The sequence below is a fragment of the Pseudochaenichthys georgianus genome, chromosome 16, assembly GCF_902827115.2.
Source record: "Pseudochaenichthys georgianus chromosome 16, fPseGeo1.2, whole genome shotgun sequence".
NCBI classification, from domain to species: domain Eukaryota; kingdom Metazoa; phylum Chordata; class Actinopteri; order Perciformes; family Channichthyidae; genus Pseudochaenichthys; species Pseudochaenichthys georgianus.
Genome location: NC_047518.2, coordinates 7,139,788 through 7,167,445, shown reverse-complemented (window position 1 = coordinate 7,167,445; position 27,658 = coordinate 7,139,788). Strand labels below are relative to the sequence as shown.

Below are 27,658 nucleotides of genomic sequence, written 5' to 3'. Positions count from 1 at the left end.
TCCAAATGTGTTTAATGATCACACTGGCAGGCAGGACATGAACCCTGCTAGCATGTTCTACGAGCAACACAACGTGGGAGAGACTGAAATGATCTGTTTACACTCACATGTAGTTACTTCATATACCTTATAAACCTGCAGCCAGTGATTATTGAAAACACACACACACACACACACACACACACACACACACACACACACACACACACACACACACACACACACACACACACACACACACACACACACACACACACACACACACACACACACACACACACACACACACACACACACACACACACACACACACACACACACACACACACACACACACACACACACACACACTCTCTCTCTCTCGTGGACATGCCATTGCTGTAGTATTGAAGGATGTAACGTGCCCTACCTACACATTGATGTGTTCATTTGACTGAGTCTTTGATAATCATCATTAACCAATCAAATGTAACCCTGGGTACATGGCTGGCCTCCAGAGAGCATCTTACATAGGTCTGACGCTGAGCTCAGTGTGTGAATGATACAGATCACAATCACACACAGCTTAAAGGATCTTTCTGGTTGAGTGGATTCGTAGCTTCAGAAGTCCTTTCTATCGTCTAAAGTAAGGTTGTATTATGTAGCTCCTTGCTGAGCTCTGGGCATTACTAACAAAGGGCTGAAGGGAGAGAAACATGAGCTTTGGACTGTTGGATATTATGACGTCTTCTGTTGCTAGGAGGAGCTTCCAAAGACTCAACAAATAGTAGTTTAAAAGCAGCAAGCCTGAATTGTGGGAAGTGTGGGAGCGAGTGGATCTGGAGCCATATAAAGGGTGTTATCTTTCAGATGGAGACGCTGAAGGCAGCGCAGCAGGACGAGGCCGTACGAGTAGTAATGGCCTTTTCATGTTGGCACACACGTGTACATGCATACTCTTATTAATAACTGGTTTGAATGAAACGCATAAAAACATACTGCTGTGTGTTCCACCACCTCAACTTTCCAAAAGCATCCGAGCACAAACTCAATCTCTGAAAGGCACAACTCAAGAAGCAGGGCGGTGCATTTGGGTTTCTCTCCTTTGCATGGAATAGAATATCTATGAACATTTCAATACTCCATTTCCAAGAGAACACACACTTCCATTCCTGCTCGAGTCCCTGGGCCTCGCGTTGAGCCGGACGCAGCTCTGGGTGGGGCGTGGTGGAGCAGAGGTGTGTGTCTGCAGGCCGACGCAGCTCTGGGTGGGGCGTGGTGGAGCAGAGGTGTGTGTCTGCAGGCCGACGCAGCTCTGGGTGGGGGCGTGGTGGAGCAGAGGTGTGTGTCTGCAGGACGGCTCTCCGTCTCATCACATTCAAGTACAAAAAGAAAAGCCAGTTAAAGGTTCCTCAGGTTAAAACCAGTGTGGGTAGGATCTCCCGTTTTCTGCACTTTGACCCCACTTATCAGGTCAAAGGTCAGCTGGGGGTCAACACATTCTCTCAGCTGATGGAAACATCAGGAGCCTAGGGTGACGGTTCCTCATTCATCTTGTTGGTGGATTTACTGTTGCTGCTTGTTGTTTTTGAAAGTTTGGTTTTCGATGTTCCTCCTCTCCCGTCCACAATGTGCCTCTGGGGGGGGGGGGGGGGCTCTATAAAGACTTCTTGCTCACTTTCTTGCCCTTCTTGAGGGACAGCTTGTTCTTGATGTGTCCCCTCTTCCTCTTGGACGTCTGCAGAGAGAAGACAAATCAAGCCGAGAGAAGACACATAATCAACCTTTGTAATCACGTCTTACGTAAGACACGTGGACCCCGTTGCTTTGTTAATATGTGTTTGTTGTTTTAGTTTCTTTCACTGCAGGGAAAACACCTTCCATTTGCTTTGCGTGTTGACATGAAACGTGAGCACACGCACCCTTATTCACGCATCACCTAAAAGCCTGTTCTGCATAAATCACTGTTGATCAATGAATGGCCATGTAATGCTATTAAATGTGCCTAAACACGGGAATAAGATAACATGCCAGGTTACGGTGGATCGCCCGGTTAACCACCAGGTGAAGAACAGCAGGTACCTTTCTGGAGGTGTACTTCTGCTTGGTGTCGGTGCCTCTCAGCTGGTGCTCCACACGGTCTCTGTTCTCCAGCTTCTTCACTTTATAAATCCTGACCAGCCAGTGCTCCGAGGTGAAGGCTTCTTCCAGGTGCTTCAGCGTGATGTCCTTGTTTCCGATCTCAGCATTGCGAGTCCGATCAAAGCCCGGCGGCGTCCGGAAGTCCAGCTAGAGCAGAAATAAAGACAAGTGAGCGTGTCTGAATCCTATTTCATCTGTTTTCCACCTAAAAACTATTGTGTCAAGCATTTGTGTTTGCAACGAAACAACGTGTGCAGGAAAACAGTACAGACGTTCCTAGTGGAATAGGGAAGCATGCTGCGCAGAAAGATCATGCATGATGACAAACCTGCATCTCTCCAAAGCGGTAGTAAGACATCTTGTACATGAGGCAGTTGAGCAGCGTTGGGGAGCCAGCTTTGTCCACCCTGAACTCTCCCTGGGGGGTGAAGTAGTCGCTCTCCTGCGTTCAGAGGCAAGCAGAGACAGGTGGGAAGAGAAAAGTCAACTCACACACTTTGGTCCGTGATTTCCTTTGATGCTGCAGCCAAACTCTTTGGCCCACAAGAGATCCTTGATCTCCCAAGCAGTTTGCTCCTTCAGAGAGTGCTTCTCTGAGCGGGACGTGTGACCTTGCTCACCCTGATGTCCCTGGGGTGCTCCCCCTCTGCGATGCGCACCATCCACAGGAACTTGTTGATGTCGTCCCCCGAGTAGCCAATCACCCCCCCGAAGATGATCAGGACATAGTCAACATCCAGTGACCTCATGATTTCATAGGCTGCCGTCTCATTGGATGACATGGCTTTCCCCACCTGTAGCAACATGAAGGAACAGCAGCTTTACATCTCGTCTTCCGTTCAACAGAACTCATGGGAACATTTAAAAAGGGCACTGCAGGGATTTCACCAAGATCAGCTTAGTACTTTTCAGTTGAGCGGTGGCTTTGGAGGAGCCCAAGCTTTACCAGGTCTGAGAAGACGATGTCACTGAAGGGTCCTGAAACTTGACCTATTCGAGCGCCTTAAAGTCAGAACATGATTTGCTGCATCTTTTCTTTTGGATTAAAACAATGAATGTCTAAATCAAGGGAGTGCCAGTGGCCCGGATGTCCAGTCCTGAGATGTCCCCTCCGCCTGCTCGCAGTGCACTGAGATGCGCTGTCCACCTGGTCGGTTTCCTGTGAACCACCAACACTGTGGCAGACAGCGATTGTCTTTTTCATAGCATCAATTTTGAAAAAGAACAAGATATTTTTACACCTTTTTGCAGCTTTGCTAGCCGGCCACCGCTAAGCTAATTTCCTCTGTGGCACCCCGTTGAGGCTCAACTCATTCTAACGGCCAGCCGCCCAATGTGAAGTGGAAGCTGCTCTGGCTCACTATGTGCACGCAACAGTTCAACAGAGACATCCATGCACAATTCAACGTGGAAAGAGGTTAGCTAATGTCTGTGAGCGTGCAGTGTGATATGCATTTGTATCCGTGTGTGCGATAGATTAGATTTATACATCTGTTTTATAACTAATGTGATTTTGATTAAAGTGTTTATAGAGCACAACACAATTGAACAGCAAGATGGCCAAATACTGAAATCATCTTCCTCGGCATGGATCTCACTGATTCTGTACATCAGAAGCAAACGAGTTATCCGAGCCGTGAAAGCTGGAGGAACTGAAGGGGACTTGCCACTTCCGTGTGAAACCTGAGACAGCAACGAGCAACGCTGATGTGTTCCTAACTTTGCACGCAGTTTCAGCGTTAGCACAGTTTCGTGTGATCAGAGGTCGTGCAGGCGGGCAGCTCTCACCAGTGCTATGTGACTGTTGTTCCAGGTGTTGTTGTCCACCAGCGTGGTTCTGTTGGCCATGCCCGCTATCTGGTAGCCGTAGTCCCACCATGACATCACTCGGGCGTGCTCGTCTGTGTTCTGCCTCAGCCAGTAGTACGCCTCTCTGAAGTCATCCAGGATGTTACGGGACCTGCACAAAGGTTTTGTAAAACAAGAGATATGAAGTATTTCGAGTAGATTATTTACATCAGAGATCAGTTTTCCTTTTATTGTAAGGAACTTTTTATACAATTGTTCCATGAGCTCTTTAGAACCACAGCATTAAAGCCCTTCACCGCTTCCTGTCCATGCAGCGCCTGTGGTAGGCAAGATGTCCCTGACATCCATCTCTGAGATGTCTGCCTTCAGCAGAAGGATGTGTTGGACCCTGACTAACAGCCTCTCTGAGCATCATCAGCTTTTCCTGTTGGACACTCCCAAGTGTCCACATCAGTTCATAGAAGCTGGATCTGATAACATTTTGCTCAAATGTGTTATTTTCTTTCTTTATACAACTGTACAGTTTATGCTAATGTAGGGATATACTTATATTTGAAAAGCAGTTTAAAAAACTTTGATGGCAGAATTCTAGAATGCAATGAAAATCATTGTTTTGTTGTATAGTAAAGTTTCAAGCAAGTGGCATCTCCATCATGTTAGAATGGAGGCAGGTCCATGATGTCTTAACGTGTGGGTATATGGTTGGGAAAAGCCCATTGTGTTGTGTGACTCACCCATCGTTATTGTATGATGCGAGCACTACACTGGGGCTGGAGTAGGCGTTGCTGGTGACCCAGGTGCAGTGGACCGCGAACATCATGAGCAGCATCAGCATCAGCATGGTGACGATGGACTTGATGTTGGGGCCCAGGCCCTCCTCAGCCTTCTCCTGCTCCGACACATGTTTACGCACCTTACCGGCCTGCAGAGGACACCAACAGGACACCATGTGTAAGCTTACTGGAACTCTAACAAGACAGGAGCTCTGTTCAAATGAGCCGATAATATACCAGAAAATGATTATGGTCCATCAGAGATGGGGACTCGAGTCTGCGACTCGGACTCGAGTCGCACTTAAGTCGCACACACAAAGACTTGAGACTTGACTTGGACTCGTAACCAAAAGACTTCAGACTCGACTTGGACTCGTGTGTTGGGACTCGTGAACAATCATTGCGTTTTCTATTTTTGGCGTATTAAAGGTGGGGTAGGTACATTTGAGAGAAACCGGCTCGAGATCGCTAGAATTTGAAAATACACAACCGGAGATAATCTGCTAGAGGCTGCTACTTCCTTATCGAGCCCGCCTCCTCCAACACACACGAACGCGCACATGACCAATGAGGGCACGAGATAAATTTGTGCCCAGATGGAAGGCTGACAGGCAGGTAGGCCATCCAGTTACTTTAGCCGGGCTCATTACGCAGACGTGCGCGCCTCTGTTACTACCTCGTAGTAACACCATGGCGACCGGCGGCACACCTGCGGCTGTACCGCTTGTAATTAGGTTCAACTACAAAAACTTCGAACAAAACGCCGGCGGCACCAACAAAAGGAGCGCACACTGCAAAGTCTGCAATATCAAAATCAAGGATGCTGGCGCAACAACGTCGGATTTCATCAGGCACTTGAAAAGTCACCCGGAGAGGTCAGTCACATTAACGCATATGGACGGTTAGCAAACATGTTTAGCTCAGCATCAGCTATGTAATGTTAACTTAGCTTGCTACTGGCTTTGTAACATTTGAAAAGATGAGTGAATGTTTGCTTGTCACACTTGTTTGAGTTGAGTGGCGTTGACATCCAACTCTTGACATAACACAAAAAAGGTCGGTAACGTTAATCATTACCCGCTGCCACCATCTACTGGCTAACGTTAAACGTAGACAAATACATAGTTACATACATAAATACATCTGTGGGTTTATAGGCAGGTTACAGGTTTATTGTTGACCACGTAACCTTAATGTTACAGGTTTATCAGGTTACCATGACACTGGCTTTGAGTGAGAGGATAGAGGAATATGTTTATTAATAGTAGACTTAAAATATGTCACTGTACCCAGTGTATAATAACACAGTAAATGCTTTGCATGTCTTAGATATAGCTGTGCAGTATTCTTAACAGACTGGATAGCAGCAGACAATAGAAGGCTTATTACAACCAGAAGAGACATGAGACTTTTATTTTTTTAGAGACTTGAGACTTGACTTGGACTCGTGACCAAAGACTTGATCAAGTCTCACCCCACAAAGACTTGAGACTTGACTTGGACTTGTGACCAAAGACTTGAGACTTGACTTGGACTTGCAAAAAAAGACTTGTGAACATCTCTGTGGTCCATATTAAGAGAATTCTCAGGCCGTTTCATGGCGTCTACTTTAAACACCGCCTTTCAGGACACCTGCAGTTCATTATTCCCATTAGGCGCGTTCACACAGCAGTACTTTTCCCACTTTAGTTCCGAAATGTTGCGTTCACACCAAAAAGAGCCGGAACTCAAATGTGTTCATGAGAACCTTTTTACCCCCTGCTAGAGAGCAGGGACTTTCGTGGGAGAAAAAGGTTCCTATTTCTGATTGGCTGGGCGGATTTCAAACCACGCCCCGTCAAACTCCCAAATAGTTTTGTGAAGCCGCCATTTTATTATCCTCGCATTAGCATTAGCATTAGCATTAGCTCAGCGCAGAAACGCAGAGAGTCTAATTTATGGCAACACAAAATAAAACATAGGAGCGGTGGAGATGAGGAGTTGTCGGCGTTCTGGCGATTTACTCTAGAAGCTGCTGGGAGTCCCAGTAGCTTCTACTGAAGCCAGTCCCCAACTCCGGGGACTTCCGGCCGGGGACTTCGGGCGGCAGTATACGCCGTGAAGTGACTTATTCCGGTGTGAACGCGATCTGTGCTTAGTTCATGAGAACTAAAGAATTCTCATTAACTAAGTTCTCAAGAGCCTCTGAGGGAAAAGTACTGCGGTGTGAAAGCGCCTATAGTATTCATGTGCAGAGAAAAATGACAGAAATAATAACCCAGACTGCAGTGCAACTTTCCCTGAGGACGGAAAAGCAGATACCAAAACACAATGACTTAACGTATTACAGATAATACCAACATGACAAGTCCTGCTCAGACAGGTCTGAACATGATAGAAAATGTAGATTTTTTAGGAGTGACATTTGCATTTATTTGAGTTGTTTAGTTAGTTATGTTGTTACCTGTTGGTTGGATGTCAAAAGGCTAGCTTTGCGTTTCATAATCCAAACCATGGCTCTATAAAATGCTTAGTGAACTATGTAGTGCTTTGCCTCTTTTGTAAGAAGAGTGTGTACCAGATATTGACGTGCATACATTTTTTTAATGGGTATAGGACCGACAGCAGTTACTTCCCATTTGTTTGACAAGAATGATTTGATCATAGAAGACATAACGGTAAATAAACAAAGGAAGCTAAATATTACCACGATAAACTGGTGCTGTAAAAGAAGACACTTGACAGCAGTAATATGTCACTGTAATATTTACAACTTCCACTATGTTATAAAGTGCTTCTATAAAGTTGTTGCAAACATGTCAACAATTGTCTATTTACACATCCTTAGAAAAATATCTTGCTCTTCAGCTGCTAATTTCAATCCGCTAACCTACCGTGATGGCTGTTTGTTGGGCAGGCAGTGCACAGTGGGTATATCAAAGCTCTGTTCAGTGCTACCTGCTGATGGAGGCACTGCACTGAAGCTGTGGGCAGCCAAACCCAAACCAGGAGCTGACACATTCTGAAACTCTTAATAAAGCCGAGTTCAACTGCAGCTGAGGGTGATCATTTTCTGTGAGTCTGTCACCTTTCACAGTACACCATGGGTGTTTCTCAATATTGAGTACGCTTGCTTGGTAGCACATGTCTTCCGAGTCACTTGCTTCAGAAGCGAGGCAAGAATCCTTCCTGGCATTCGGAAAACGAAGAGTGGAACAGGCGAGCAAGAGTGCGTCATATGAGAGCCTTACATTTTCCGCCACAGATTTGGGGAAATTGGTCTGTGCGCAAAGCATTGTGGGGATTTTAAGACCGGAGCCTACACATGTGCAGCCTCCAAATGTCTCCAAACGAAGTACGCCGGGCTCGGTAGAATTCCAAGTATGCTGGACATTGGAACAGTCCTTCGGCGGCACTTGATGACGTAGCATGCTTGAAATAGTGGCTCTGGAGCAGCTTTACTCGACATTGAGAAACCCCCATTGTCTTCCGATTAATATGAAAAAAATGATAAGTGGAGCTTCAAACAAGTTAGGTATGAGTTGCGTTGTATATTAAGTTTGTTCTTAAATATTTATTGAATTATTAAAAAAAGAGCGACAGCAACATTCTGACTTTTGAAAGGACATCGCTCTTTTGTATGGGGAATGGAACACATAATAAAGTCAACCAAGTTTAATCAAACAACATGACATCCCACACACTTTGCAATGGCCGCTCACCTTGTCGTAGAGGTTTCCAGCGTTCTTCCTGTCGTCCTCGTCGCTGCTGTCCTCTACTGGAGGGCTCTGCCTCTTCATGTCGTCTCCTAGGTAGTGTTCAAAGACGCTGGAGAAAGCCACCGCCGACAGCATACACACCACCGGAGTCAGCGTGAGCATCAAACGCACCATGACGCCAGCAAAGTAAACGGCACTGATGGCATACAGGGCGACTGGTGGACGGAGAGCAGAGAGACAGATAATGAGGTTCCAGCTGACCTGGACCATTCAAGCTGTGAATTAGATTTCATTTCAAACATAACTTCATTATTCAATTTACTTTCATTTAGTGCCGTTGAGTCATATGGCAGGTACACTGCCTCCAAGCCCTTTCCACTGGCTGATCATACTTTCCACTTGCTCACTGGCAGGACATCCTTTCTTAGCACACGTCACATCGATCATTGATATTCACTTAATGACGTCTGGACTTCCAATGCCAGGTTTTATCACTGTGTTATTCATTCTAATGAAGTAACAGACTAGCAGATATTTTAATAACCCAAATACGAAGACGGAACAATCAAACTTTCTGGAGTATTAAGTCATATTTTATAAAACAGGAAGTCAACCAAATTCAATAATCTGACATATAGGAAGTTATTCTTCTTCTCTTGATTACTGTTACTCATTTCTTTTTGTTGTGTTTTAGCAGAAGTTAAAAGAGTTCACACACTATCAGGGCATGGACCCATGGCCCATTGGTTTCAAATCATTTCAGAAATAAATACATCATTGGTCTGTATTGTGTTTCTTCTTTCTGATCTCAACTACCATCAGCTGACCTTTCTGAGATTGTGGGAAGCTCAGGCATTAACGAGAGTTAATAATGTCCTTTGACGTAAGAGAGATCGGGTTATTTCCTCTCCCTCCATTTAAGTCCAGTACTACTGTTGGGTGATGACATCTTGATAACTGGGAAATGCAAAGTGCATCTGGTGAAAGAGAGCAGGGATTTCACTGAAATCACTTTAAGATGGACCTCGAGATTTGTTTTTGTGTATTTTGTATCAAACATGGTTTGCAAGTTACTTTTTCCACGATATGCTCTCACCAAAAACACGTTCATCATTTATGTTCTTAATGCAGAACCAGAGGCCTGCTGGGAAGGTGCAGACGAGGATGTGAAGGTCAAAGAAGAAGGACACCCAGGTGGTGGGCTGATGCTCTGATACTGACGCGATGATGGGAATGTGGATCTTGGCATAGCTGTGGAGAACACGGAAGAGCAGTCAGATAGCACAGGGAAAGCATGCCTAGGCAAAGGAACAACAAACAATGGTCTTTATCATTTCCCTTTAAGATAAAAAGGCAGAATATTTCATTGTATTCCTTTTACTTGACAACCTTATTAAAAGTGAAGCTCTTAGATTTTATTCAGGTTTGGCTGATGTCCGTTATCTTGGGTCTGTTGCTGACCTCGTTACTTTAATGCACTGCAGCAAAACCTGACATCCTTTTAGAAAGAAATATGAAGGCGTGTGCATCAACACACAACGATATGGTCACATACACTGAGGGAGAGTTTTAGGGTTTAAAAACTGATGCTGCAGTCTCTCAGTTTCCTGAACGATGAGAGAAAGGGGTTTGATGAGACTGCATGTTTGACCATGAGAACATGTTTGCAGCTACACAGAGTGTGATGATCTTTGTATGCAAATGATAACTTTAGGATCTGGCTGAAACATTGTTGATTCAAAGATTGGAAGGATAATTAATTCATTATTTGCATTTCTTTCACTTGCGCACGAGAATAAAATAGTTATTCTGAGCATGTGTTTATTACTAAACAAAACATTAAGACTTCCATCAGCAAGTAAACATGCGGGTATACATCTTTACAAAATGGACATCCACCATGCCACTTTGTTTCGAACAGTTTAAAAAGATGTATATGTGCTACTGTACATAATTAAAATCTAATTATGTACAGTACTACTGGAAGGTACCCCAGTGCAAAAGTATAACAACTGTGAGGCCTTACCCAGTATCCCACAGGGAGTAGAAGCGCCCACTCCATGGAGCAATGTAACCTGAGGGTGACACACACACACAGTTAATTTAAACACAGACAGACACAACACACACCAACCTTGTTCGCACGCTCTGTGATCTGTGTATTCTGTCAGGCATCAGTGGACTGCTGATTGGTTGATGTCCCCATCATATAATCATTCTCTCATGTGCCTGTACTGCAGTGCTGCAGACCTGATCAGCTGTAATGAGCTCTCTGACCTGCATCTCTAGTAGTTATAAAGCACACAGGTGGTCCTAGCACACACACACACACACACACACACACACACTGCAGATCATGGATGGCTGATTTGAATCATAACATCTGTATTAAAGAGTGTGTGACCGCAATCCCTCACTAATTAGACCTCAACACTGACTTCCAGGCTAATGACCAAGTAGCATCCTGTTGCATCTTATTTTCATAACATGTCCAATCTTCTGTTAGGCCTATTTCATAGTGAGCTTTTGTGAAACCATAGAACATAAATACACATCATGTAGGAGCCATAATGTTAAAATGTATAGTCTGATATTTTTGAATATTATAATCCTTTGTCGTTAGTGCCATTATATCATTTATTGGAACCAGCCGTGTGAAATTAACGGCATAGACGACCGCAGCGGCTCGTGATTACGAGACGTTATAGCCGACGGCAGCTGCTGGTGATTGGAGGGTGAGAAGGAGAAAGAAGCAGAGAGCAACATCGTTTTTTTTTACCTGAGAGAATATGTGTTTGTATTTGATACCTTTTTGTGGAAGTAAAAAACAAACTATCCTGAGACGTATCTTGTCCGAGTCAAAGCTCATTTGCTATCTGTGAACCGCATTTTGGATTACTGGAACGACACATCAGATGTCCTCATAATGCACTGATGAGATGATAATTACTAGAACTGTGAGAGGAACCCGTCAGTCTGTATGACCTTTTGTTTAATACTCGTGGTTTGTTTGCGTGTGAACACAAACCAGACCAGACTAAAACACACTAAATTAACTGCTCCAGTTGTGAAAGCCCCCTCAGACTGAGACTCAGGGGACAAAAAGGTTGCTTTCAGTTACTAGGAGTAAAAGAAGACGGAAAGCATTCTTTGAATTGGTTGCACAAAGGGAAATTAAATATTGCCTTTCAGTTGTTAATTTTTTTAAACACATGCACAAACACATACCGTACTTTTCGGACTATAAGCCGCGACTTTTCCCCCCCCATTGTTTTGTACAGCTAACGGCCACTAGGGAACCTCCTAAATCTATGGATTTTACAGGTAACATTAACCACCTTTAACCCTATGGGCTCTAGGACCGGTCCGAGCCCGCCACCTTTAAGGGCGGGCTCCATGGCTCCAGCAGGAAAAGCTGGAGGCCGGAAAAGAGAGAGGCGGGTAGCGCGCCAAAGTAAAAGTGCAACCGAGAGACAGAACGAGAGCAAGACAGATGGACAATTTAGCTGCTGCGGCTTATATGCAGGTGCGCTTTATAGTCCGAAAAGTACGGTATATGGATACATACATGTGTGGAGGGAGATGGGTTGGGTACGTTTTTCCCTGTGCAGAAAATGCATGCAAGAGCTACTCAGAAGAAGACCATATGAACCAACCTGTGTATGTCAGGTAAATGACGCCGAGAAAAACCACTCCAGCAGCCAGAGAGACTCCCAGGAAGAACATAGTCTGGAACTCCTGCTTGGTGAGTCTGTCCTTCAGGTACTGCAGGAAGGCGTAGACCTGCAGCAGCACGAACACTCCTGCAGAGACACACTTAGTTTTGTAGAAAATATCTTTATGACCCAGATTGGAAAATAATACATATATATCCCGACGCTTTAAAAAAATCAAGTTTATCTTAAAACGATAATGACACGCACACATCAAAAGTGTTGTTGGTCGCTGTAATTGTGGACAGTATGGATAGGAGACCACTTCCTAATTCCGTTTTGATGTAATGAAATGAAGAGGCATAAACCACTGTCCTTGTTCTGTGTCATCAATCAGTTCTGAAGTTCAGCTGAAGCTAATCAGCTAAAAGCTTTGGCAGTCTGAGTTAGTAAGGGGGTAAGAGGATGTAGTCTTCATGGTATGGCAAGACCTCCTGCATCTATGAACATGCGTGTCCACGATGACGGTCACTTATTACAGCAAACAATCACACTGTCTGAGGACTGAATATATGGGCACACGAGTACTGTATTAAGAGAGACTTGAAAAATGAGAACCCATGTTTTTGCACTGCAATAAACAAATCATTTGAACTTTTGAATGGGACCACAGGTTGCTGGTTACTGACCTGCGGCGGCCATGTGTTCACTGGTCCTGATTGGCTGAAAGCCCACAAAAGGGATCTGCATGGACAACACCAGGCCGATGATGTAGAAGGTGCTGTAGGCTGGTGGGAGAAACAAATGGTTAAGAACAGTTTAAGACAAGCTACTATGTACTTACTGACAAGTGATCACATTCATTGGATGTATACCCATAACATGTGTCCACAATAACAGAATGGTATTCAATTATTCACTGTAGTGCTGCGCTTGATTGGATCAGTCGCTGCTTGCTAGGGTACAGCAACAGATGAGTCTCCAGACCAGAGATTATTATAATTGTTTAAGTCTATTTGCGTGTCTCTTCAGCTTTTCAGACGATCCTTTAAAGATATTCCAGTACAGTATGTGTGCTTCATCAGAAAGCTAAAGAGAACCCAGCCCGTTTATGTACTTGATATGTCATTATTACCACAGGATAACGATCTGGTATAGAATGTGTTGGTTATTGATCTGGATGTGAAACAATGGTAATGTGTTACAGCATCAATACGGACCTTGGAGCCTTCGATCAGGAATCGATTCAAGATCAGAAAGGCAAAGTCTTTGAAAGTGAGACGGCTTTGATTTGCTTTCCCTGCGTGCTTTGCCACTTTCTATATATCTCAAAGTAATTTCATCACATGTCTCTTCTCCTCTGTGGGACTTGTGTAAGCTTGATGTCTGTCTCATTATAAACATCATCAGCTGCTATTCATCATCAGTAACCGCTACTCTGCTACCTCCAAAGCAATGTGTGTACGTTCATGACTTTGAATGTCAAAAGAAACCGGTGTGTGTGTGTGTGTGTGTGTGTGTGTGTGTGTGTGTGTGTGTGTGTGTGTGTGTGTGTGTGTGTGTGTGTGTGTGTGTGTGTGTGTGTGTGTGTGTGTGTGTGTGTGTGTGTGTGTGTGTGTGTGTGTGTGTGTGTGTGTCTCACCTATGTAGACTCTCCTACTGTAGCGCTGCATGAGCAGCAGGACAAATACATGAAGTGGAATCAAGTTGATGATGAACACGTATCCACCCCAAGCAGACACCTGTGAAACAAGCAGAGTATTTTCTCATTCATTTAGAGCTTTTGCAGCAGTTCTCAAAATAGAAATAAGAGGTGTAACTATTTGGTTTATGTATGCACACAATGAACATACACAGTTGCCATTTAGATCTCTGCTAAGTATGTGCCATGCTTCTGCAGCAGAATCATAATATCAGAATCGGTGTGACGAGCCCACGAGCCCCCGTAGGCTGCCAAATGAAAGGTGGCTGTGATTCTATGACTCTTTCATAATGAGATGTAAAACCAAGAGGGAGGGGCAAAGCTGCACAGCCCACCTGAGAGCTGCGATATTCACGACTAATATATTATGACTACAGTGCAGTGGTCACGGTAACCAGATATTTCCGTCAATGACGGATTTTGTTTAACAATGACGGAAAAATCTGAAAGCAGTCTGTCATTTTGACAGATTAGAACAAACTCGGAACAGCACGACGCGTTAGTAGCGGGTTCAGACCCGACGGGTAATAATGGATTATGGCGGGAATGTTACGATCCTGTCCGAAAAGGTCTAACGCCACCTCTGTTACAGCGTTAAGACTACTCAGTACTCAGGTGATGCTGCGGGGTCAAAAACCCTCCAAAGGCACACGAGCACAGAAAAACAGACAAGCACATATTTTCAAGCTTGTGCTTTTAGCTTGTTCTCTACAAGTGTAATATAATTATTGGTGGATAAGACGCTGCAAGAGAAAAGGTGTCACCGCTTATAGTGTAATGATAAATGAGTTTGGGTATGTGTTCTCACCATGTAAAAATAGGAGAGGCAGCATCCAATAGTCCAGAAAACAGATCCCGTCTTCACCGACTTCACCTGATGAGCAGCAACACACAACAAGTGTTTAAGTCATTGTAGTTCAGAGATGTGTCATCAGGCCACCAGTGCCTCTACTGAAGTGACAGTATAGACATTGGGAGACAGAAGGGATGAAAGGCTTTACCAGATGAGCTACAGGGCAGCCCATGCAGCTCGACTATTCAAGTGTATTACCCAGCTATTAACAAAGAGCAGCCACCTCAAGCAGCAATGGCAACGGTTATAAATAGCTGCATTCAGGAGAGTCTCAACACTAATAAAGTATGCATGGGCGTACCCAGAGGTAGTAGGTGAACTGCAGGGCAAAGATGGCGATGCCTTCATTGTCAAAGGAGCCAGCCACAGAGCGGGAAATGTAGCCGGGGACGATGGCGATGAAGCAGGCTGCCAGCAGCCCTGCCCCCTGGTTCCAAATCTCCTTGGTGAGCAGGAAGGTGGAGATGGAGGTCAGGCTGCTGAACACCGGAGCCAGGAACACACAAACATCCCGGATGTGGACGGTGATGTGCAGCAGGTTGAGAATATAATGGACGAGGCCCGCCGTGACCATCAGGCCTGGGTACACCTGGGGAAGGAGCGGAGACACAAAGGTGACTGTGCAGTAATTATCCCGTCAGAAGCTATTATTAAAGTCTGAAGAGCCAGCCCATCTCCCACATAGCGCTGCACAATTATGGCAACAATTATTAAACAGATTTTAGACACAAAATATATTTATTTCAATCATGCATTTAAAAACAGTGCTGCTTTCACTTCCATGTTTTTGCTACACTCCTGATCACGTTCAAATCTCTGTATCGAAATAAGACTGCGACTTATTTACAGGATTTCTCCCAGAAACAAAATAAAGTCAAATTCAACCAAAGACTTGACCTGGTCCAAAATAATAAATGAACAGAGCAGATTTCATTTACACATTTCTGAATAAAACAAATGAACCCTCACCGTGCCTCCTACTATCCTACCCAGAGGGTACCAGGCTCTTTCGTCAAACCAGTTGAGGAACTCATAGAAGCCATTGGTAGTGAGATGGTGAGTAGCCCTGTAGTTGAACCTGAAACATGTGAACACAGAGAGATGGGGGGGGCTGTCAGAGAGGTGAAACCACAGAGCAGCTCAGAGGACTGCAGTGTCAGATTGAAGGAAGTGAGCTCATGTTGGAATGGTTTTGTTGTGCAGCACTTACAAGTTGTCTGACATTGTTGAGATACACAAGGCAATAAGGCAATGTTCCTTGATCTCTGAAAGTGACTGGATGATTTAGTTAACAAAATGCAGCACACCAGTTCAAGTTAGCATGCCCTCAGCCCTAAAGTTAGAAACTGAAACACAATCTTTAAGGTCGACCTATGGCATGGTGACGGGAGATCAATAAATGCATTTATGTATTTAGGAATTTTCATTGAAGTTGGTTAATGTCAAGGCAGGTCTACATTAGGACACAATTCCTGTTCATTGGCACATTAGAGACATTCAAAAAGGAAAGAGTAGCAGGTATAAAACTTTCCATACATTCCAGCCTTCCATTTCTTAAGCTAACAGCCAACAAGACTTTACGAGAAACAACCCCACCACAGACTTGTCTACGATTCTACAGGCCTGGTAGATAAAGTGCTGCCTCTGGCCTTCCGACGGAGACTCTGCTGGTCCACAGCAGTTAGTGTGTTGCCCCCTGAGCTTTTATTAAGTATTAAAGAGCTCAATAGTAAGTGTCTCCTGGTGAAAAGCTGAAATATAATGTAGGGATTGCAGCATATGGCTTGCTTAGGAGTGAGTGCTATATTGAGAAGAGAAGTGCTGGCTGCTCATGCTCCCTCTTGAGGCTCAGGTACATTATTGGAGAAAAAGTGCCTGCACACATACACAACCCACAATCCATTGGGTGCTCCGATTCCTGTCTGTGTTGACAGAATTCCTTTTATTTTCCTGAGCCCTAGGAAGCCTGCAGCATCTTAATTGTAAGTGGTCAGAAGAAACACTCACAGCCCACACTTACATCTCTGGATAATAGGCTCGTAAACGGTTTCTCGTCTGGGTCTTGGAGAAAACTACATTTTGTGTCATCCTTAGGATCCAGCTCAAAAAACATTGGGAAGAGTTTTCATGTATCTCACAGTAATGGCTAACCAGCCATTACTGTGCAAAGACATTGAATAGACACCAACTGCAAGACCAATGCTTGTGCATGTTAGCAGTAGCTGGTGAGGGGCACCTATGAGACTCCGTTTTTTCCCGTAGCATTGCAGACAATGAAGTTGACTTGAAGCAAATAAATAAATGTTCCTCACTGGTTGGTTCAATCAATCAATGTTTATTTATATAGCCCAATATCACAAATGTTACATTTGTCTCAGTGGACTTCACAGTGTGTACAGAATATCAGTATGACAATACGACACCCTCTGTCCTTAGACCCTCACATCGTACAAGGAAACACTTCCGGAGAAAACCCAGTTTCATCTTCATGCTCTCCAGGCACTGGGGTTAACCACTGTAGGACTCGTGGTGCATTCACTCAAGCAAGCTAGTAATTACACTTTTCCTATTTCTTTTCTTAGTGTAAATGGGAGGTTGGAGAATTATTTTCTATGTGAATCAAGGTGTCAATCAATGAAAGTGTAGTCTTGGGCAGGGGTTCCCAAACCTTTCAGCCCGCGACCCCCAAAATAACTGTGCCAGAGACTAGTGCTGCACGATTAATCGAAAAAAGATCGTGATCTCGATTCAGACACCTATGCGATCTCATTTCTAAATTACGGCGATCCTATGACGTCATGCTGATTTTTTTATTTTGCTTCTGAATAATACCAACTTGCAATGTCAATCATACTTAAACGATGTAAAGCAAATATACTCTATATATTTAACATTAAAGTACCATGATCGCATGCAAATGGTAGTGTTCTGTCTGTCCTCCTCTCATGCAGTGTTAACGCTGCAGCCACGAGTGTTGCCAGTTTTTGCGGAAGGAATAAGCAACCAGGTCTATGAAAACAAGCGCAAAAGAACATGAGCACTTTAAACCTATATATGTTGAGTCGGCTATTTCTAAATAACCTATCTACAAGCTCACTACCGCAACAACCATTCAATGTCGAGTCGGCTATTTCTAAATAACCTATCTACAAGCTCACTACCGCAACAACCATTATTACTTACTACCAAGGAACTTCACAGAAAGATAAGCCCAATGTGGCTTATAATAAGTATACCTGGCAACACTCTCTGACTGCAGCACGTGAGGGCAGGAGCCGGCAGTATGTTTACAGAAGCGTTAGCATTAGCACTGATTAGCAAAGAGTGACGAGAGCGACTAGTAGTACAGGAAAAACAGAAATGAGTGACACAGAAATGAGTGACGAGGAGGTCGAGGACAATGACAACAACACCGATGAAAATCCCGGTGGCGACTCTGGCGAGAGTGAGAGGGAAGTTGTGCTTGTGCCGAAAAAAGGACCACATTCATCCAGTGGGTGGAACTTTTTTGGATTTGATCCTGATGATGACTTACAAAAAGTCGTCCACTGTAAGCATTGCTCTCGCATCGTCGCAACGACGTCAGGTAACACCACAAACCTATTAAATCACCTGCAACGTCACCATAAAATATTTTTGTTACAAGAGAGACAAATGTTGTCTGTTTAAATTCATTGTACTCACGTGACATCTAAGAGTAAGAGTGCAATAAATATTTTCATTGAAACGATGAGAATCGTGTGAGAATCGTGATCTCAATTCTTATGGAGGAAAATCGTGATTCACCTTTGAGCAAGAATCGTGCAGCACTACCAGAGACTGGCGACCCCCCGCCACGTGAATTGTCAATGGCGGGGAGGGTGGGTTGTTAGTGAATTGTCAACGTGGGGAGACATTCTACAGATGGCCAGTCCGCCCCTGAAGAAGGTCTATGCACACGTTATTATTAATAATAGTAATACAAAGAACAGTGTTTCCCATACATCGACATACAAACCCAAACAGATCCTCAACTCCCCCGTGTCTCACTCATGAAGGCGAGACACCCCAGGGAAAAACATTGTTTTTCATGCACTGGTCAATTTTGATATGTTGTTCTATTTTGAGTCCATAACATGTTTTCCTTCAGGCTTTTGGAAGGAAAATGTACAAAATACACATTTAGGTGTTTATTTTACTATAGTTTGTCTATTTGCGTCTGTAGATTTCTCCTAAATTCACCAACAGTTAGCTTTCTAATGTAACATAAAGTACCGCGACCGCTGTTTGCACCATGTCAACAGAGATATCGCTGGAAAGCTCCATCTCTCCTGCACAATCTCATCGGATCCAAATATGGTCATTTCCTTTGTATCAGCAACCAATTGTGAAAATACAAAAGGGTCTTAAACCAAGAAATTAAATCTCATTGGCTGGTGCCAATTTCTGACAACGTGATTCGTTCAGATGCGTCACGTGGTGTGCTAAAACACTTCCTGGTTAGCTTTCCGCTAGAAATGTAAGGCCCAATGCCAAACCACGCCCTACACCCTACCCACTCCCCCTCCGTGACGGAGTGAACTCCGTGGAGTGACACATGAGGCTCCCTCCTGTCAGATGGAGGGAGTAAACACAGCAGCAAGCTTTGGGACGGCCTCCCCTCTCTCCGGCAGAAACATGAAATGCCGCAACTGTATGTAACAACGGTTTCAAATCAGCATCTCTTTGACAAAAAATGTAAACGAATAACTCAAATAAAACTCCAAACATCTTTCATTGTGTTAGTTTTAAACCTGATGTTTATAAGCTTCTTAGTTTTTGCAACAGTCTGTAAATATACACAACTTTATAATAAAATGCACAAATGTATCTTTTTCTAAATTAAACACAGGTTTGATCCTAAGTTAAAAACATATGAGGTTATCATGAGGTTGTTAACATCGCAGTTTATCAGTGGATGTTTGCTGGAACTACTTGTTTCCTGACGGACACACACAGCGTGACTCCGGTCAGGTAGAGACTGGTCTCAAGTCAGCACCGATGCAGACTCGCTGTTTGAGGGCTTGATAGCCCACTCCCCCTCCACACCGCTCAACACTCGTTGGTTTGGAACAGCACTTAATGTGGCGGACCCTCCGTGCGAACGCGCAAATGGAGGGGTAGGGTGTGGTTTGGGATTGGGCCTTAATCTCAAAATGGCAAAAGAACATCGATAAAAACGTTCACAAAGAAGACCACAACAATTGTCACTTTCACGAAGCAATGTTAAAAAAAAAACAAATGACCCCGACTACGAAATACCTTCACGGAGTGCGTCAAGGCGCAAGCTGTCATCCAAAGAACAGGAGGGTTTAGCTAGCGCCTCACAATAATCTTTAAAAAGGTAGTTTTCTCAAAATTAGTTTTTTCTCCTACTCCGAGTTCGAAATGTCCACTTCAGTAGCACGTAGATACGCCAAATCTTCCAGTTCAGGGCTCGACATTAACGTCTGCCCGATGGCCCGAGGCAATCTAATATTTAGCTCGGGCAATGAAGCCTCACCTGCTGGTTGCCCGATCTTTTATGAATGACTCGCGATCTACCAGCATTGCCCCCGCGGTCGACGTACTGGGCACCTCTGGTCTAGAGAATGCACCAGACAGCATCTAAGACCTGCAAAAATCTAAATTTTCTAGGGGGAGGGCCCCCAAACCGTTCGTGCGTCATTTCGTCCGCGCGCATTTTTCAGGACAATCTCTATTGGGCTCAGGGCCATCTGTAAATTAAGTGGAAAACTGATACAAAGACATCATTCCATTTAGTGCAATTCAATCCATTGCTGTTGCAAAATGTACTATAAGCTGAGTCTGACACTAGCAGGGGTTTAACATGATGGTGACAGGGCAGCACATCCCAGAGCAGACAGGTATCCCAGCAGTGTTTGTTGTTTGTTCAGATTTACCTACAAACGTTTGATATCATTATATCATAATACAATAAACAATGAGGCTGAGGGCAAGAATTACTGTAAGTCGTAGCAGCCATGACGATAATTAGGGATGTCCCGATCACCTTTTTTTGCTCCCGATCCGATTCCGATCATTTGATTTTGACAATCTGCCGATACCGATTTTTCCCGATCCGATCTTTATGCAATGCATTAAGAGAAAAAAAAGGTAACAGATAACGGCTGGTCATCCAACGCGATGAATTCAGCTATCTTGGCTGTTATTGTTTGGCCTTTTCACTGTTCTGGGCCAGTTTCTCTTTCCTTTTAAAAGTCTCTGAAAGTGTCGGTTGTTTCAGTGCCGTTACCTGAGTGGCCGCTGTGTACTCGCCGTGTTGTTGTTGGTGTTTGTTTCTCAGGTAGCGTATTAGATTGGTCGTGTTGAACGTAGCTCTGTTCTTTCCACCACGCGGAACCTCCGCCTTGCAAACATTGCATCTGGCTGTTACACTGCCTTCGCTTTCAATTTTATAATACTTCCAAACTCCTGACATTTTCTCTGTCCCGACTCCCGAGTCACCAGCTGAACGTAGCCTCTCGTTAGCTTACTGCTACTATTAGACACTGCGCCCACTCTGTTGCCAGATTTGAGAGAAATAAGCAACCAGGGGGGTATACTGCGAAGCAGGATTTTCGCTTAGCCGGCTAAATTCAGGGAAACTCCGGCTTTCCGGTCATCCGAAGCTGGTTCTCTTTTTAGCAGGCTAGATCTCCATGGTAATATATGCTAAGCAGCTAACCTGGTCGGGACCAGGTTAGGTTGCAGGCTAAGAGCTCAACTCAGTGAAAGCACCGCCTGCTGACCAATCAGAGCTCAGTGTGCGGAGTTTAAAGCGATCAAGTCATATTACAGGAGAAAGGAAATACAGAAAAACTGCCGTCGCAGGAAAGACGGCCGGCAAAAATCACCGACTGTGTGAACGTGAACATGAATAGAATATCACCTCCATCTTCAGAGCAATCTGACTATTATAACATTAGCGTTAAGAAAGCTTACTTAAATATCGGCCACAACATAAGTAACCGGATCAGAGTACATTAAGTACAGTCCGCGGCATATCACTTCATAATGTATCATATATCTCCTTATCTGAGTCAGCTGAGCCGTATCTGGCCGTGCAACACTCAGTGTCACATACTGTATGCAGAAGTATTATTTTAAGCAACACATAAGTTGACGAAACACTCGAGACAAATGTAATTGAAGTCAGATCGTGTTTTAGACGGGGCAGTGATATCATAAACCTGTTAATGTACGCATTCAAACACTTTTTCTTTTGCCAGCTGTATTCACCTTGCAGGTGCAGCTATGTGGCTTTTATCCTGGATAAAGTGTTTAAGTCATGGATGTTTAAAGTTTAACTTCTTCATTTTTGACTAGTATTAAAGTTCACTTTTCATTCAGGAAGTATGACGCTGCGCTGTCAGTACGCTTCTCCATGTTTGTGATTGGTCGAATGCTCCAATACCACCCCTTTCATGTGAACGCGCACCTAACTAGATAGGACACGGCTGGCTTGAGCGATCCACTTGATAACCAGCGTCGTAGTACAGTTTAGCGAGAGCGCGTATGTTTTGGATTAGGCCAACCGGCTAACTCAAACATATCCAGGTTAGGTTGAACCAGCTTCGTAGTATAGGCCCCAGGTCTATGAAAACAAGCCCAAAGAAAGCAACACATACATGATGTTGTGTAATTTTAAACCAAAACTAAGTCCTCAGGATGAGTTTAAGACGTGAACATGGTCAATTTTGTTTTGTAACATTAAATAAAAAAAAAAGAAATTATAAAAAAAAAAAGATCCCGATCCCCGATTTTTTTCTCCCGATCCCCGATTTTTTGAAAATCACGTGATCGGCTCCGATCCCCGATCACGTGATCGGATCGGGACATCTCTAACGATAATGGGTTCAACTCTGTGGTAGGCATCATATTACTGATGGTAATTCAATTCACTGCATTTATACAGTGCTTTCCCAGTCCCCTAAAAGCACTTCTGTATTTACAGAAGAAATGTACACACATGCATTCAGAGGCAGCCGCCACCTGTTCAGGGAAACATTCATAACCTTCCCATTGGAGGACAACCATCTACCTCCTGGGCCACAGCTGCCCCATTTCTCTGCAGGAATACAAGCCCAGCCGTAGTTCAACAGAAATGTTTTAAAAGCTTCATAAAAAGGAAAGAATATCGCATGTCCGTTGGAAATGCCTGGATGATGTTATACAGGGGTTCTCTTATCTTGTGTCAATGTTTGTCAGACAAAAAGAAAAACACCATAATGCTAAGCAATTGGAAAAATGGCATCAGTCTAACAAATACAGGCACTAAGTAAAGTCCAAACTGCACAAGGGTTGCAGCCAGGAAGTGTGTTAGCCAGGCAGCCTATCTGACATGTCACCTCCTGCCTGCTGCAGGCTGCCAGCAGGACATGTGCCCCTGCCCAGTGGAAGCGCTGGTGTTTAGCAGAGTCAGTGGCACGTTAGCATTAGGTTTCAGTGGACCACAACTATCTGTTAACACAACTGGCAAGAGGCACAAACTGTCGTGACACCTTTGACCGAGCAGAGTGCACCACTGAAGGCTCCTAATGGGGGCAGCAGGACTCTCGTGACTCATCAGCCAAAATCCAGACATAACCTCGCATTGCACAGCTGACCTGGAACATACATCTGTGTTTTACTGTCACCTACATCTGAGAATTAAACCGTAAACAAGAAATCTAACTGACTCACAACAGTGAAAGGATTGAATTGTTTAAGCAAAAATAAGTTTAAACCGTCGGTATAATAGATGTCAACAAGGCTAAATGTAGAAATACATATCCTAATGTGCATCAAGCGCCCCCTCACTTTATTTGAAATCTTCAAAAGCACCTTTTCTCTCTCAAGAAAACGCAGGGGAAGAAGTAGACCTTCCTGACAGATGTACAACAGCAGCACAGCCTGGTACTGTTACATTACAAGTCACTTGTTAGACGCTTGTATCCAAAGCGACTCACATAGTCAATACTGTGGACAATCCCCACAGGAGCGATTTGGGGTGAAGTGTCTCAGGGACACAACGACATGCTGACTGCAGTGGGGTTACTACTACTACTACTACTACTACTACTACTACTACTACTACTACTACAGTGGAATCAACACATTCGGGATCCTTTTCAAAATATGAAGCAATACAGCCTAAAACATTGTCATCACTATTTTTTAAACTGATAGTCATGATGTGCAAAAACTACTGAACTTCAACATAAAGTGTAATGTATAATCAGATGTCCTGCAGGGGAAACACACCATCCAAATGTCTAATGTACTAAATGTTGCCAGTCTGAGAGCAAAGGGAGAATGATAGAACAATGAAGCCATGTGTGAATACATTTCACTCCATGCCATGTTAGGCGTCCAGACAGTGACACACAAAAACTGAAGGATTCTCCCAAGCCAAAGCTTGCAAGACTCCTCTTTTATTCAGCAGACAGAATTGAAGCTGACAGTTTAATCCACACTGATGGTCACGGAATAATCATGAAATGCTTTCAGTGATGCAATGCAGGCTCGGGCCAGGCAACAGTCCCTTGGAGTACACAAAGAGATTGGACAATGTCAGAACTCACGCGAGATTTTGGAATCAAACACAAACTAAAGTGCACGAACTAAATCTGCTCTGGTTAGAAAAAGCACTGGTTAGTTTGTTACAACTGAGGTGCTTCACTTTCTCTTGGATAAGCCTAGACATGCATACGTTTGAGGGGAATAGTTCCAAATGTAATTGTTTTAAAGGCCTCCTTAGACCTTATCGTGCAGCAAAGTCTGCTCATGTCACTGTGGCAAAGGCCCAGCTGTCAGCAGTGTGAGGAAATCCATTTTGCACTTCAACCCTTACCAGAATTGTTCTGGGACGAGTATTTAAAAGTCCTTATAAATCTGAATAGTGAATATTGCATTCAGAACAAGGAGCACATTGCAAAGTAAGTACAAATAAAGTTTTGAATCACCTTTAGCAATATTCTGAGCAAAAGTCATACTACAACCTGCAGGAATAATGTGCAGCATAAAAAGGTACAATATGATTAAGTCACCTGTGTGGCACACTGAATCAGTGCTAGTGTAGCGGCAAGGCAACAGATCAGAGCAGAGGTGATCTTTGGTTGATCGAGGAGAAATTCTTGGTAGAGCATTTTATTTCCGCCTTCAAACCGCGTACTATGAAGCTGTCACCGCTCGTTTACTCGAGTGTGACACCACCTACTCCTCACTGGCCGTTACAACGTCGCACTTACAATGAACAAGTACTACAATATATTAGATAGTCTTAGCAGGTTTCACTTGGTACTGTAAAGTGAAGCCCAAATGTTTGGTTTGTAAAATAAGCATTATGGTCAGGAAAGAGAGAGAAGAAGGCCAATACGTGTTTTTGAAAGCTGTTTCCTGGTGGCTTAACTCTAATAAATTAACACAGTTAGTAAGTTAATCTATTTTTATAACCATTTGCTCACATTTGTACGCGTTTTTGAGTGATTGTTAGCCAAACCCAAAAATATATTTAGCAGTCCATCTTAAAACATCAATTTGAATATGCTTGGTGTGGGAAGATTAACTCACCAGGGGTCAAACTCGTGGATGATGCTTTCGAAGCGGATGACAGCGAAAAGCCTGGCGCTGAACCCGGCCACACCGGCCAGAAACAGGATGGTGAAAGACAGCAGGGACTGCCACCCAGCCGGCTGCGACAGGCCGCCGGACAGACCTCCTCCTCCTCCCGCCGCCGCGGCGCTGCAATCTCTCTCCGCCACCGCCGTGTTGCTGCTCCCGTTACCCGAGTACGACGCTCCGGAGTTCAGTGAGGATTTGTGTTTGTTGTCGGAAACCAGGTGATGCTCCGCCATATTCTATGTCAGCCCTGTCGTGTCAAGCTATCTGGTATCAAACAGGAAAGAAAAAAACCTTTTCCCTTTTCGCTGCCACGCTCCACTTCCGAACCCACTGGCACCTTTCCGAAAGCACCCTGCACCCCCCAAAACACCGTGTGTAATTAAAAACGTTCTAACATTACTTCCTACCAAGTCCAGAAGCAGCTAAATAATACCAAGGAGTCACATAGCAGCAAGGTTTTGCGGCATACTGGAAGTGTCACATGCGGTTGGGGCAGTTCCTCCTTTCTTCCTTGGAGCTGAATGAAGAGGCGGGAGCTTCGCGTGAAGCAGGAAGCGCTCTCAGCCTCTCACAGAGAGACAGGTGCAGCCAAAAGGAACACAGCTCCGTGGGAGAGCCAATCCCAAGGTAGTGCTTGTTTGACAGACAACAAAAAAGACCAATGACAAAAGAGCCGCCTGACGCTGAAGACGCTATGCGAAGACGTCGGGTGACAGACAGCGGGATGGCCGTATAGCAGGCGAACAGCACAGGGGCGCACAAGCCAATTATTTAAATGAATTTTGCTAAAAATATTGAACATATTGAGAAAGCAAATTAAGCAATATATAACATTACAGGGCTTTATGTCACTTTAGGCCCTGATTGAAGCCATTACTTTATTTACATCGGAAGTAACATTCCTAATGGAGATACAGTAGATAGCAATATCTAAGAAATGGGTACTTTTACACCCAAAATGATCATTAATTCTTTAGATTTGTTATGCCTCGACACAGTGAGGAAATATCCCAAAAAGATGAAACCATTTTATTGAGTAAACAGTGGATGTGTTTTACAGAAGCAAAACTAGGCTAAATTCATTTAAGAATAATTCACCGCATGAAAGAAAGGATTTCTAAGCACATGGGATATTACACAGAGTGAGTCATTGATATACAAAAGATCAATCTGGAAGTGAAGTATTCCTTTAAGCCAGTTGACACTTGCAACTATTTCATGCCGCTGTAAATAACATGTTTGATTCCATTTTGACCCCCCTGAAAAAAAAATGGCAACGCTCCCTTTTTAGATCCATTATTTATATATTCACAGGGACAGCCGGTCAAAGTCAACTTTATTATCAATATTTCTGATTAATCTAGGCTACAGAAGACTTAGGCCTTCTCTACATGAATTGTCCTTATCTTATTGTAGACATTTAGATGCTGTTCCCTGAACGTCTAATATGCAGGCTACTGATATCGGTACCAATGGATGTTACCTTTCAGCAACTACACATTGCAACTTGTCACTACATAAAGCAATTTTTTTATAATCATAATGATTTGATTAATTACAGAACTCATAAGAATATAGCACTTCCAAAATGCTAAATATGTTTTGAATTCAAAATTCTCTGTGACATGCAGCAGAGAGAAGCTTGTAAGACCCATGTTTTTAGCATGTCCTGCAGGAGGTCAAGCACAAGCCACATAACCTCCAGGGCTGAGTAATGAATGTGGAATTGCCAGAAACTGCACTTCATCAAACGGCCTCTTGGGTAATCTTGAACAAGACCTGAGTTGTACTTTTGGAGACTTAAAATGGGACTCATTATGTGAGGAGGCCCTAACTTTCTCATACAACAGCCGACATAAACTTTTGCAGTTTAACATTAGTCACAGAACCACTTTACACCAGAAATACTTCATAAATCAATCAATTTCAGATCTTTGTCCTAGATGTACTGCAGAGACAGGTAATCCACATGTTCTGGGAATGTAATAAATTAAAGCATTACTGGAGGTCAATATGGGGGATTCTTAAAGAGATTTCTGGTTTTGTGATTCCTTGTACACCTAAATTAGCCCTGTTAGGCGACATCCCTTCAAACAAAAGGAATAAGGTGTAACACATGTATAGCTGTATTGTATGAAAGAGTGCAGAAACCCTCTACTACTCTCTATTTTCTCCTGTTCTTGTGTTATGTGTGAAATACCCAATGAATAAAGTGTTAAAAAAAATGACCTCTTGGGTCTGGTTTCCATGGACCCCACTTTTAAAATCCCAAATTGTACACGATATATAACCAAGTCTACATCGTTCGCCAACACAATGTTTCTGGGTGGGTATCTACTCACCACTACGTAAGTTCCAGCAAAGCATCAGGAGAACGGGGTGAAGCCGGTGCTGGCTGAGTTATCAGAGTATGGAATCTGCTAGCT

At 43.8% G+C, this 27,658-nt stretch overlaps 1 protein-coding gene across 2 annotated transcripts; it reads right to left on the bottom strand.

Annotated features, from left to right (window-relative positions):
- Positions 1-258: 258 nt before the first annotated feature.
- LOC117460484 (dolichyl-diphosphooligosaccharide--protein glycosyltransferase subunit STT3B) lies at positions 259-27,658 on the bottom strand. Of its 2 annotated transcripts, none has more exons than XM_034101920.2 (16): positions 27,575-27,658; positions 15,579-15,687; positions 14,911-15,198; positions 14,565-14,630; positions 13,697-13,796; positions 12,744-12,842; positions 12,058-12,204; positions 10,428-10,476; positions 9,498-9,652; positions 8,405-8,616; positions 4,665-4,852; positions 3,910-4,081; positions 2,742-2,915; positions 2,450-2,563; positions 2,062-2,268; positions 259-1,717 (listed from the first exon to the last, which is right to left on the bottom strand). In XM_034101920.2, the coding sequence occupies exons 3-16, from the start codon at positions 15,181-15,183 to the stop codon at positions 1,637-1,639; spliced, it is 2,037 nt and encodes a 678-aa protein (XP_033957811.1). In that variant the 5' UTR covers positions 15,184-15,198; positions 15,579-15,687; positions 27,575-27,658; the 3' UTR covers positions 259-1,636. The 2 variants fall into 2 exon arrangements, with proteins under 2 accessions (XP_033957811.1, XP_033957810.1); XM_034101919.2 differs by lacking the exon at positions 27,575-27,658 and adding an exon at positions 25,182-25,847.